At 59.4% G+C, this 12,862-nt stretch overlaps 2 protein-coding genes across 8 annotated transcripts in view; both read right to left on the bottom strand.

The window, feature by feature from the left end:
• CROCC (ciliary rootlet coiled-coil, rootletin) overlaps positions 1-7,229 on the bottom strand; it is a 29,967-nt gene extending 22,738 nt beyond the window's left edge. Inside the window, exons 1-13 of one of the 6 annotated variants that reach the window (XM_061479333.1) lie at positions 7,170-7,229; positions 6,227-6,349; positions 5,304-5,414; positions 4,411-4,596; positions 4,250-4,333; positions 4,081-4,172; positions 3,827-3,992; positions 3,069-3,175; positions 2,777-2,983; positions 2,258-2,354; positions 1,750-1,845; positions 1,510-1,647; positions 540-676 (exon numbers count right to left, since the gene is read on the bottom strand). In XM_061479333.1, coding sequence (XP_061335317.1) covers positions 540-676; positions 1,510-1,647; positions 1,750-1,845; positions 2,258-2,354; positions 2,777-2,983; positions 3,069-3,175; positions 3,827-3,992; positions 4,081-4,172; positions 4,250-4,333; positions 4,411-4,596; positions 5,304-5,414; positions 6,227-6,253 — 1,448 coding nt within the window. In that variant the 5' untranslated portion in view covers positions 6,254-6,349; positions 7,170-7,229. Of the gene's footprint in view, positions 1-539; positions 677-1,509; positions 1,648-1,749; positions 1,846-2,257; positions 2,355-2,776; positions 2,984-3,068; positions 3,176-3,826; positions 3,993-4,080; positions 4,173-4,249; positions 4,334-4,410; positions 4,597-5,303; positions 5,447-6,226; positions 6,477-7,169 lie in introns of those variants that run through there. The other 5 variants (XM_061479335.1, XM_061479334.1, XM_061479338.1 and 2 more) reach the window with 5 other exon arrangements.
• A 273-nt stretch (positions 7,230-7,502) lies between these two features.
• Positions 7,503-11,969, bottom strand: NECAP2 (NECAP endocytosis associated 2). 2 transcript variants are annotated; one of them, XM_061479385.1, is made up of 8 exons: positions 11,835-11,969; positions 11,436-11,536; positions 10,798-10,902; positions 10,091-10,172; positions 9,547-9,655; positions 9,059-9,221; positions 8,825-8,909; positions 8,030-8,211 (listed from the first exon to the last, which is right to left on the bottom strand). In XM_061479385.1, the coding sequence occupies exons 1-8, from the start codon at positions 11,960-11,962 to the stop codon at positions 8,169-8,171; spliced, it is 816 nt and encodes a 271-aa protein (XP_061335369.1). In that variant the 5' UTR covers positions 11,963-11,969; the 3' UTR covers positions 8,030-8,168. The 2 variants fall into 2 exon arrangements, with proteins under 2 accessions (XP_061335368.1, XP_061335369.1); XM_061479384.1 differs by lacking the exon at positions 8,825-8,909 and having other exon boundaries at positions 7,503-8,211.
• Positions 11,970-12,862: the final 893 nt, after the last annotated feature.

The raw sequence follows: 12,862 nt of genomic DNA, 5'->3' as shown, positions 1-12,862 counted from the left end.
GATGGATGGATGAGGGGGTGGGTGGATGGATGGGCAGATGGATGGGTGGGTGGATGGATGGGTGGATGAGTGGACAGATGGATGGATGGATGGATGGATGGATGGATGGATGGATGGATGGATGGATGGATGGATGGACGGACGGATGGATGAGTGGGTGGATGGATGGATGGATGGATGGATGGATGGATGGATGGATGGATGGGTGGATGGATGGGTGGACGGATGGGTGGACGGATGGATGGATGAGCGGGTGGATGGGTGGACAGGGAAGGATACACAGGGACAGACAGAAACATGTAGGGATGGATGGATGGGTGGACACAGGGCAGAACGCACAGGGACAAATGGACAGATAAAAACGTGTAGGGATGGATGGATGGATACACGGACAAGGCAGCATGCACAGGGACAGACAAACATAAACGTGTAGGCAGGGTTGGGTGGATGGACGGATGATGGGCATCCTGGCCAGGACGCAGGGGGATGGCTGCACAGGGATGGTCAGACACAGGGATGGCTGCACAGACAGCAGGTACCTGCGCAGGACCTCGGCCTCAGCACTGAGCTGCTCCAGCTGCCGCTGCAGCATCCCCACACGCCTCTCGCTGTCCCCCAGCTCCCGACGCAGGCTCCCGGCCAGCTCCCGGCTGGCATCTGCCTGGCCCCGGGCGTCCTGGATGGGGGGGAAAGAGGGGTGAGCATCACCATCACCATCATCATCAACAACATAGAACCACAGAGTCACAGACTGGTTCGAGGTGGAGTGCTCCAGGCCCCTGTGTCAAACCTGCCCTTGAACACTGCCAGGGATGGGGCAGCCACAGCTTCTCTGGGCACCCTGTGCCAGCACCTCAGCACCCTCACAGGGAAGAGCTTCTGCCTAAGAGCTCATCTCAGTCTCCCCTCTGGCAGGTTAAAGCCATTCCCCTTGGCCTGTCCCTACAGGCCCTTGCCCAAAGTCCCTCTCCAGCTTTCCTGCAGCCCCTTCAGGCACTGGAGCTGCTCTCAGGTCTCCCCTTCAGGAGCCTTCTCTTCTCCAGGCTGCCCCAGCCCAGCTCTCCCAGCCTGGCTCCAGAGCAGAGCTGCTCCAGCCCTCGCAGCATCTCCATGGCCTCCTCTGGCCTCGCTCCAGCAGCTCCAGGTCCCTCTTGTGCTGCTGCCCCAGAGCTGGATCAGGGCTGCAGGGGGGGTCTCCCCAGAGCACAGCAGAGGGGCAGGATCCCCTCCCTGAGCTGCTGCTCACGCTCTGGGGGTGCAGCCCAGCACAGGGGGGTTCTGGGCTCAAGCACTCACTGAAGCCAGGTCATGGGGAGCTTCTCACTGACCAGCACCCCCAGTCCTTCTCCTCAGGGCTGCTCCATCCCATCTCCCCCAGCCTGTGTTTGTGCTGGGAGTGCCCCAACCCCAGGCAGGACCTTGCCCTTGCCCTTGTTGATCTCGGTCCCACCTCCGCAGCCTCTCCAGGTCCTCATCACCACCCTCCTCCCGCAGCCACCCCTCACTCACCTGCAGCTGGAGCTGCCGGCGGCACAGGGCAGCGTGCACTGCAGCAGCAGCAGCGCTGGGCGAGAGGCTGCGGTGAGGGGACGTGGGGGGACATGGGGGGGACAGCGGGGGCTGCTCAGGGTCATCCGAGAGCACGGCCTGAGAGAGAGGGGAGAAACCCCCATGTCAGCGGGGGGAAACTGAGGCAAGGGGGGGGGGAATTGAGGCTTGAGGCTGGCGGGGCCGGGGTGTCCCCATCACCTGGGTGATGTCCTGCAGGGTCTGTTGGAGCAGCTCCACCTCCGAGCGCAGCGATTCCACCTCTGCTGGAGACGGATCCTGGGCACGTGCAGCCTCCTGCAACCCCCCCCGCATCACAGGCATGCATCAGGCACACGCAGCATGTGGTGCACCCCGGGGTGCACTGCACTCTGGCATGCACCGTGCTCTGGCAGCATCCTGCATCATCCCCAGCGTGCTTCATGGCTCAGCGTGCACTGTGCTGTGCTCCAGCACACATCACACCGTGGTGTGCAGCATGCATCATGCTCCAGCATGAAATAGAATCCCAGCCTGGTTTGGGATGGAAGCTCATCCAGCTCTCAGGTCTCCCCTTTAGGAGCCTTCTCTCCTCCAGGCTGACCCAGCCCAGCTCTCTCAGCCTGGCTCCGCACGCAACCTGCCCCAATGCACATCACACATCACATTGGCACTCCCAGCCCCAGTGCATCCCTGCACCCCCATGCCCCACACTCACCCCAGCACTCACCAAGCTCTGCAGCTGCAGCTTCAGCGCTTCCACCTCTCGCTCCTTCTCTGCATTCCCTTCCTGCAGCCTCTCCAGAGCCAGTGCCTGCTCCGACAGCCTGCACCAGGACATGGGGCAACACTGGGACATGGGGGAACACCGGGACATGGGGGCAACACCGGGACATGGGGGAACACCGGGACATGGGGGAACACCGGGACATGGGGGCAACACCGGGACATGGGGCAACACCGGGACATGGGGCAACACCGGGACATGGGGCAACACCGGGACATGGGGCAACACCGGGACATGGGGGAACATCGGGACATGGGGGCAACAATGGGACATGGGGGCAACAATGGGACATGGGGCAGCACCGGGACATGGGGGAACATCGGGACATGGGGGCAACAATGGGACATGGGGGCAACAATGGGACATGGGGCAGGACCAGGACATGGGGCAGGACCGTCCATGGGGCAGCACCAGGCCCCCCCACCAGCACCCCCCCACCCCGTGCCCCCAGACCCCTCGTACCGCGCTCCAAGCCCGGCTCTCTCCAGCTCCGCATCCCGCGCCCGCGCCGCCAACTGCTCCTGCAGCTGCCCCAGCCGCAGCTCCTGCTGCTCCCGCGCCGCTCCCGCCTGGCTCTCGGCCAGGCGCAGGTTGGCAGCGAGGTGCAGGCAGGCGGCATGGGCAGCCCTGCCCGCCCGAGAGGCCTCGTGGCTCAGCTCCGCCAGGTCCCTGTGCGGGGAGGCGCAGGATGGGACCCGGGACCCCTGCGCATCCGTGGGGATCGCCGTGAGCCCTCCCCGAGCGCCGCACTGACCGCTCCGTGGTGGCTTTCATCTCCCCAAAGTGCCTCCTGAAGGCCACCACCTGCCTCCAGAGCGTCAGGAGCCGGCTGTGCTCGTTGCTGAAGTAGGTGTTGAAGGTCTGTTATGGGGTGCAATGTGTTGGTGCTGACTGCGGTGGTGGGGTCCCTCCCCGTGCAGCCTCCTTGGTGGAGCATCCCCACCTCCCCTGGCCCCACATCCCTCGTCCTTTGGTCCCCAGATCTTCCTGCAACACCCCCATGGCCACAACCATCATCCCCATGGTGCTCTATAACCCCAACCCCAATTCCCTCCCACCCTGCAAGGCAAGGGTTGGGGGACTCATCCCATTCCACGCCACATCGCCTGCATCACCAAATTCTTCTCCATGCAACATCCCCCATGGTCCTACATTCCTCCTCGTAATCCGACATCCCTTTCCATGCCACATCCCTCCATCCTTGTGCCTTGCATCCCCTTCCCATCACATGCCCCATCTCCTGCACCCCCAAATTCTTCTCCATGCAACATTCCCCATGGTCCTGCATCCCTCCTGGTGGTCCCACATCCCTTTCTATGCCACATCCCTCCACCCCTGTGCCTTGCATCCCCTTCCCATCACATGCCACATCTCCTATAGCCCCAAACTATTCTCCATGCAACAACCCCACATCCTTCCCAGCAGTCCTGCATCCCCCTTCCCATCCCCACCCCCCTTTCCATGCCACATCCCCACATCCCTCTCCCTGTGCAATCCCTGTTCCCCCCAAACCTCCTCCTCGCGCCTCCACTCCTCCTCTCGCTGCTCCAGCTCATCCCGTGCCCGTGCCCAGTCGGCCGTCAGCTTGCGGATGTCCTCGCTCAGCGCCGCGTTGGCCACGTTGGCTTGTTCCAGCTGCTCCCGCAGCATCGAGTTCACCTGCACCAGGCTGCTGCTCCTGGACGGGGTGGGGAATGGGGGGGTCATTGAAAGCATCACCCCAAGGGGGTCCCACAGCTCCTCAGGGACACACCCCCCCCCTTCACCTCTGCTGCTCCTCTTCCAGCCGGATCAGGGCGTTCTCCAGCTCATTGCTGCCCTCCTCCTCCGGCTGCACGCTGCTCACATCCAGCTGGCTCTGCAGGGATACTTGTCATCAGCATCCCCCAAACCTGGGGGGGTTCAAGGCAGAGGACCCCTAAACCCATCCCTCACCGTCAGCCTCTCCTGCTCCAGCTCTGTCGCCTTCTCCAGCAGCTGCTGCTCCACTTCACCGCATTTCTTCTTATACTGCAGCACCTGGATGGAGGCAACGGGGAGGGTGGCACCGAGACGGGGTCCCCAACGCATCCCTGTGTCCCCTGGGAAGGGTCTACCTTGGCTTGGAGCTTCTGCACCAGCTGGGCCTGGCGCTGCTGGCCCTCCTGGTACGCCTGCAGCTTGCGCTTGTAGGCAGCTTGCTCCTCCTCCAGCAGGCGCCGCAGCTCGATGTTGTGCTGCGCCAGGCTCCGGCTCTCCGATGCATCCCGCTCGCCCGTCTCCAGCCGCAGCGTTTGCTCCAGCTGGGAAGTGGGATAGGATTGATGTCAGGATACCCCCTGAGTCCATCGGGATGTTAAACCCCCTCTGAGCATCCTCCAGTTTCACTCGTATCCAGATCGAGCCACTGCTTCAGGGCATCCTATACAAAGGCCCCCCAAATTCTGCATCCCCCCTTTTGCACACACAGGGAGGGGAGGAACAGGAAATTTTGGGGGTGCTTTCAAAAACATCCCAACTTTGAAGCAGGGGCTTCAGCAAACCCCACCCTGGTTTGCACCGGGATAAAGGAAACCCGGGTGCAGCCACAGTGATCTGCTTTGGGGTGTTATCCTAGGATCTGGGGTATTTTATGGATAACCAGGCACAAACAGAGGGGGTGCCCCCAAAATCCTGGCAGTGCCCCAATTCGGGTCTCCCCAGGAGCCACATTCAGCATCCGGCCATTGCCTAAAGCCCTTTTGAATCCCTCCGTTGCCATGGTGAAGGGATGTGAAGGATGCCCGTGGCAGGGGGTCCTGTTGCCGAAAACAAAAGGGGGATGAGGATGCTTTGTGCATCCCCCAGGACAAGCCCTGGCAAGCCAGGACAGGTCTGGACAGGCCGGCTCTGAAATTCCCATTGATGCCACAGCACCTCCAGCTCCCAGCATGGGGAATGCAAAGATTCCAGCTGGGATGGCTGTGAGGTCTGGGGTTTACAAGGGTGGTTTGGGGCTATCGGGACTCACCCGCTCGCTGATGGCGTTGTACTTGATGGCCAGCTCATCGCGCTCGGCCCGGCTCTGCGCCAGCAGGTCCTCGACACGGGACAGCTCCTGCTGCAGGATGCGGTTCTCCTCCTGGAGGGACAGCAGCGAGGACATGGCCCCCGCTGCGGGACCGGGACCGGGCTCAGGGCGGCTCCGGGAGCAGCGGGACACGGATCCAGCTCCACGATGGAGCCATCAGTGAGGAAGGGGCTGAGCTGAGCCTGCCCCGTGAAAAACCTTTTCCCTCATCCAGCTGCAAATGCTGCGCCCCAACATGCAATGGGAGGCAGCTGCGAGGCCACTGCAAGCTTGTGCCCATAAACCCACTGTGGATCTGCAGTTGCAATCACAAGAGGGGTGCAGGTTTGTGTGCGTGACCACAAAACCACTGCTGATTTGCAACTGAAATCATGAAACGGCTGCAGATTTGCAGCTGCAGCCACAAAACTGCTGCAAAGTTGCAATTGTGAGCACAAAAGCACTGCAAGTTCATAGATGTGAGCACAAAACCACTGCAAACTCAGAGCTGCAGACACAAACCCGCTGCAAAGGTGCCGTTCTGATCACAAACCGATTGCAAACACAGGTCTGTGATCCCAAACCCACTTCAGCTTCGCAGCTGCACTCACGGAAGCAGTGAACCTGTGTCTGTGAGCACCGGGGTGCTGCGTCTCCCCATTGCCATCCCAAACCCACCCCGACTGCATCCGCAGCGACGGAGCCGGCTCAGAGCTGCCATTTCCCCTCCCAAACCCCGTTTGCAGTGGCAAAACCCCACTGCACCGGTGCCTTCTGCATGCAACCGGCCAACCTGATCCACCCCCTCTGCCGCCGCTCCCGCGAGAGCAGCCGCCGGATCCCGCTATGGGGGGGACCAGGAAGGGACAATGTGGGGACCCCACCTCAACCGCAGCCTCCGGATCGCTCATGGGCTCCCTATGGGTGGCCGCCGAGCCCTTGGCACCCCTTTGCTGCAGGCTCCTTGCTCCAAAACCCCTTTGCCGGGAGCTTTTGGGGCTCTGTGCCTGCGAGAGGAAAGCGGATGCGCGGTCGGGATTAGCCCGAAATCCCGGCCTTTTGCCTTCCTCTTCCCTCTGTGACGGCGGGAGCGGGGACCCTCCTCTTCCTGGCTGCCTCAGGGGTCCCAATGCCTCCCAATGGATCACTTCAACACCCACCACCAACAACCCCCCATCCATAAGGATTTGGCACTAAAACCCAGCCAAGGAGGCTCTTGGCACAAGGAGAACGATCAAACTGATGTAAACCACTAAACCCCACCAATCCCCACGCCCAGAATGAGTGGAAATGGGCTTACGCTGCGGTGCTGTCCCCCCCCGGCAGGATGGTGCTGGCTCCCACAGGGAAAGGAGCTCCTTGGAGAGAGCCCTTTCCTTAAGCCCTGGCTCTCATTAAGCTCATTAAAGCCCCGGGGTTTGCTCTGGCAGAAAAAGCTCCGGGGAGGAGCGTGTGGGGTTGCTCCGAGGCCAAGATGCAGTAAAAGTCCCCTTAGGATGTCTGTGTCCCCCCCCGGAGCCTCTGCAGCCACCCCGGGGCGGTAAATATACCCCCCCCGGGGGTAATTGCGGCCTTTGTGCCCCCATCCGGCAGGAAAAGCTGTGGGTAAATCCCCAACTGAGCTCCACATCCCCCACACCGGGGACTGGAGTATCCCTGCTCCTACCCCACAGCCCACCGCTGCCCCAAAAGCTTGGGGAAGCATCCAGAGAACAGGAGATGGACAGGGCGAATGGATGGGATTTAGGGCTTCAGGTCTTGCCTCGAGGCTCCCCCAGGTGATGGGGATGCCAAAACCCTCCTTTTCCCCCCCATTTCTTTCCTTACCTTCCTCTCCTGGAGTCTTTCCCAGCCATAAAGCCACTGCTAAGCAACGAGTGTGTGTTGTGCTTTGCTGTCCAAGACGGTCTCCTCGACACCAGCAAGGAGGGGGAACCACAAAACCACATCCCAGCCCCTCTGAGGGGGGAACACCATTCCTCTTGGGCATCAAAAGCATCTGGAAGCACGTGGAAGCATTAATCCCTCACCTGGGTGTGCAGCCTCACTGCCAGGCTCTGAAACCGTCATTCAGTTGGGAATGGAAGCCATAAAACCCCAAAACACTGGGAAAAACCAAACAGGAGCGGGATTTTGGACACCAAAAAAGCGTCATAGAAATAGGTAAGAAAATATTTATTTGTGTAAAGAGGAATCTCAAGCCCAGCTCTGTCAAAGAGACCAACAACGTCCTGTCCTTCATCAACTGACGAGGTAAAACCGTGTCTTCCCAAAAGAGAGGGGGAAAACCAAACTTCCCCGAGCAAGAAATGAGGAATTTCAGCATGGAAAGGCAGAGGTCCAGCTCCCCACCTCCTGCACCGTGGAGGTAAGCACTCAAGAAGAGATCAGGGCGACGCTCAGCGTTGCATTCATCAGGATCGTGCAGGTGAGATGAATCCAGGAGGATGCTCCTGCCAAGGGAAGGGCTTTTCCAGCCCAAATACACATGGAGCAGCTCCAGCACGTAAACCTCTAGTGAAAACCAGCGCTGGGAGCACTCAATGCCCATCTTGTGATCAAGGGGAGGTGATGAAGATGATGGCTTGTTCTTCCCAATGGAGAAGCCTCGGGAGGTTTCCTGTGATCCGCCCCCCAGGACAGAGAGCACCGGTGTGGAGTGTTTGAAGGCACGTGTGTGTTTGCTTCCTGGCATTCACTGCAGGATCTGGATGCCAGGCAGGATTTAAGGGCAGGAGCGGGGTGTCCCGAAGCTGCTGCTTTGGTCCTGAAGGAATCCCAATGATCCCAGCACCCGTGCAGGGAAGAGCAGCTGAGAGGATGGGGTCAGAACTGAACCCAGCCTGTGTTTGTCTGGGTTGAAGCTGACCTGGAGAAGAAAAAGGGGGAAAAGGAGGTTTTAAATGCCAAAAGGGCCCATGGGACACAGGGAGGGTCCTGCAGGATCACCCCAAACTTCCCAGAGGAAGATGGGGAGGCAGCACCCATAGCCTTGCACTGCACTGAGGCAATGTGCAAGTCACAGCTGCTCTGAAATCCCAAAGGGGTGCTGGGGTGCAGCCATGCCCCCCCCCACCACAATGGGTTTATCCAGGGAAATGAGCAGGAATCAAACCCCACATCCAGGGAAATGAGCAGGAATCAAACCCCACAGCCGGGGAAATGAGCAGGAATCAAACCCCACAGCCAGGGAAATGAGCAGGAATCAAACCCCACAGCCAGGGAAATGAGCAGGAATCAAACCCCACATCCAGGGAATTGAGCAGGAATCAAACCCCACATCCAGAGAAATGAGCAGGAATCAAACCCCACAGCCAGGGAAATGAGCAGGAATCAAACCCCACAGCCAGGGAAATGAGCAGGAATCAAACCCCACAGCCAGGGAAATGAGCAGGAATCAAACCCCACAGCCAGGGAAATGAGCAGGAATCAAACCCCACAGCCAGGGAAATGAGCAGGAATCAAACCCCACAGGGCCTCACCCTGAAGCTTTGGCAAAGTCTCCCCACACATCACTGGTGGAGGCAGAGGGAGCAGCATTCGGCTGTGGCCACGACAAGAGGGAGTCTGTCAGCACCAGGGAAGTCAGGAAAAGAGAACACAAACAGCAGGGGTTATTTCCCACTCTTATTCCCAAATTCCCAGCTGTTTCCCCCATTGTGATGGATAAAACAGAGCCTGAAGAGCTTTACAGCCACCACTGTGTGAGCACAGACCTGTGATGGGGGTGCCTGGGAGCTGGGTGGGATTGGAGAGTGAAGACGGGCGCTCTCCAGAAGGAAGTTTCCCTCCAGGAGGTGGTGGGAGCAAGCTCAGGCCCCCAGGAGCCACAGGCCGGGGTCTGGTGGTCCCGGTTGCTCCTTCCTTTTTCTTCACGTTCTGAAACAAAAGAGGCAAATTTGGGTTTAAATCCGGAGCCAGAGTGCGATTCCTCCCAGGCACAGCTTCCCAAAGCCAAACCCCTTTATCCTGGGGGGGAAAACCCCGCTCTGTAGCAATATCCCACTGCAAAAGGGGTCAGACCAAGGATGGGTTTATCCTTAAATCCCCACCATGAACCCACAGCCCCACCACCCATAACACAACCAGATCCCTGCCTGCAGCGTTACCATGAAGGGCTCTGCGCAGGGATTTTGAGGACAAGCTGCTGCTTCCTCTTGTTCCACCCAAGGAAAGGTGGGATTGAGCTGGAAGAGCTCCTCACCGCAATGTTCAGTTTGATGGTCTGTCCCTCCTTGAAGCCCAAATCCAGCTTGGGGCCCTGCTCGGGGTTCTCGGCCTGCCTGGCCAGCTCGCTCTGCTGCTTCACCCACCTGCAGCGATCACAGAAGCAGGAAAGGAGACGTCAGGAACCAGCCTGAGGCTCTCCCGGATCCATCCAGCCCAAAATCATCCCCCTCTGCCTGGCAGCAGCGATTCAGAGGTGCTGGATGGGAGCTGCCACCTTCCCTGCTGGAGCAATGCAGCAGCATCCCAGTGCTGCAGGAGCAGCCCCTTACCGGTGGCACGAGAAAAGAAGGAAGGGAGTTAAGGAATGTGCTCAGTTTTGGATGGGGAAGCCCAGTCTGGGACCCTGCTAATGCAGAGTGGGCAATATCTGAGAGAAGGAAAGCTGCCTGCACAGGGAAACAGGGGTTTCCACCTCACAACACCACTCAAGTGTGCCTCCCACTTCCTCTCCACCACTTCTGGTGAACATCCGCCACAAAAATGGAGCTGAGAAGACACAGGGGGAGGCACAAACTCACTTAAAGTGGTCCTGGAGAGCAACGTTGAAGTCAAAGGCATCCCCTCGGTCAACAAAGCCAACTCCGATGAAAGCACGGCGGCCTGGGAAGGAGGAACGGGAAGGGTTGGAATTGCAAAGCAGCAGAGGAAGAGGGATGGGACATCCCATCGTGCCTGACACCTCCTCCTGCAGGAGCTGGGCCCATGGAGGCTGAGATAAGGGACTGGGAATATCTTCTGTTTGCTGGCTGCATGGACAGGAGAAGAGAAGGCTCCAGAAGGGGAGACCTTGGAGCAGCTCCAGGAAACCTGGAGAGGGGCTTGGGACAAGGGCCTATAGGGACAGGCCAAGGGGAATGGCTTTAACCTGCCAGAAGGGAGACTGAGATGAGCTCTGAGGCAGAAGCTCTTCCCTGTGAGGGTGCTGAGGCAGGGTGAGTAAAACCAGCTTTTACATTCCCATAAGCGAGTGAAAGCAGAGGGAGGCATCAGGATGATGATCCTGCATCCTCATGTTAACCCCAAGCAACAAAATCAAAATGGTTTTAGTTCCTGATAGAGGCCAGAGTGTGTCTGAGCCATGGGAGCGACAGAACTCATCCCTCTGCCACTGGATGCTGGGAATATTTGGCACTTAAAAGCAAGAATCCGCAGATCAGAGCAGTGAGGGCAATGAGGACGTTCTGAGGTGACTCCCCCAACACGTGCCCCATGGATCGGGATGTACCGTTCCCATCTTCGACCCGGATGACAAAGTATCTGCTGGAGTCTGTCACACTCTCCACAGCGATGCCGGGGAACTGCTCCACTGGTGCCTGGGCAAAAAGCTCTCCTGGAAAAATCACAGAACCATGGAATTGTTTCAGTGGGAAAGGACCTCAAAGCTCCTCCAGCTCCAACCCCTGCCACGGGCAGGGACCCCTTCCACTGGAGCAGCTTGCTCCAAGCCCCTGTGTCCAACCTGGCCTTGAACACTGCCAGGGATGGGGCAGCCACAGCTTCTCTGGGCACCCTGTGCCAGCGCCTCAGCACCCTCACAGGGAAGAGCTTCTGCCTAAGAGCTCATCTCAGTCTCCCCTCTGGCAGGTTAAAGCCATTCCCCTTGGCCTGTCCCTACAGGCCCTTGTCCCAAGCCCCTCTTCAGCTTTCCCTGCAGCCCCTTCAGGCACTGGAGCTGCTCTCAGGTCTCCCCTTCAGGAGCCTTCTCTTCTCCAGGCTGCCCCAGCCCAGCTCTCTCAGCCTGGCTCCAGAGCAGAGCTGCTCCAGCCCTCGCAGCATCTCCACGGCCTCCTCTGCACACATCCCCCCTGCAGCAGCTGCGCCGAGAAGGGCCCTGATGGATCCGTGCCCTCCTCCCCTCCTTACCCGTGTTCTTATCCTCCAGCTTGATGAAGGCGACGCTGCCCCTGGCCGTGACCCGCATCCTGCCGCTCCACGCCGGCTGCTCCAGCTGCCACTCCGCAGCCCTGGGGGATGCGGAAAGAGCCCATCCAGACCCACGGCGACATCCCCATGGCGCCCGCCTGCCTCAGCAACGGCACCGACAGCCCCCGTGCGCCCCTGCAAGGAGCCGGCTCCTCCGGACACCTCTCGTTTCACCCCAGAAGGGACCCAGCAAGAGGTTTCGCTTCCCCTTCCGCAGCGGGACAGCAGCTTCTCGGGGCTGCAGGGCCCCGCCTGCCCCACTGCCCTCAGGGGCAGCCCCCGAGCACCCCGCGGGACCCTCTGCGGGGACCGAAGCAGCGGGGACGGCGGAGGCCCCACCTGTACCCGCGGTTGGAGGCCCGCGGCGGCAGGCGGTAGACGTGCACGGCCGGCTTCACACACAGCACCGCCTCGTACTCCTCCTCCGCCGCCGCCATCGCGGCGCCGCTCTGCCCCGCCGCCTCCATGGTACCGCCCTGCGCCCAGCGGGTGGGGCGGAGGGGACGGGCGTCAGCCGCCGCCGCGCCCCCTGGCGGGCGGGAGGGTGCACTGCGAGGGGTTGGGGGGGGCACGGGACAGGGAAGGAGCCTGTCCCCCTGGCACTGAGACACCTTTGAAAGCGATTTCATCGTTAAAGGACATTAAAAATAAGAATTACGTCATTAATAAGAAGCAATTAATTAATAAGAAATAATTAATTAATAAGAATTTAAAAGGTGTCAGGACCGGTGAGAGCCACCCACACACCCCCAATTCAGCCAGAGGCACCCAATAGCCCCTTACCCCGCTCCTCCAAGGGTTATCCAGCACAGCACCAAGGAGGGAGGCCAGCACATGGCAATATCATTAATAACATTCAATTAATCACATTGATTTACTTAATTTCATTAAAATTAATTAATTAAATTAATTATCCCTTCACCCCCCCCCCAGTAGGAGGCTGCCCAGGCACAGCTCACACCAGTTCTGCAAACCACATCTTCCCCCTGAGCTCCCCCCTTCCCCCTCCTCAGCAAGCCCAAAAATGGGACAAAATTCATAGAACCATAGAATGGTTTGGGTTGGAGAGGATCTTAAGATCATCCAGGTCCAACCCCCTGCCATGGGCAGGGACACCTCACACTAAACCATGGCACCCAAGGACTCGTCCAGCCTGGCCTTGAACACTGCCAGGGATGGAGCATTCACAACCTCCCTGGGCAACCCATTCCAGTGCCTCAGCACCCTAACAGGAAAGAACTTCTTCCTTAGATCCAATCTAAACTTCCCCTGTTTAAGTTTTAACCCGTTACCCCTTGTCCTATCACTACACTCCCTAATGAAGAGTCCCTCCCCAGCATCCCTATAGCCCCCCTTCAGACACTGGA

Source organism: Pezoporus flaviventris, unplaced genomic scaffold (genome assembly GCF_033815535.1).
Source record: "Pezoporus flaviventris isolate CSIRO_AGI_PZ_B2104156 unplaced genomic scaffold, CSIRO_AGI_Pfla_v1 ptg000148l, whole genome shotgun sequence".
In the NCBI taxonomy this organism is placed as follows: domain Eukaryota; kingdom Metazoa; phylum Chordata; class Aves; order Psittaciformes; family Psittacidae; genus Pezoporus; species Pezoporus flaviventris.
This window is presented reverse-complemented; position numbering and strand designations above follow the sequence as displayed.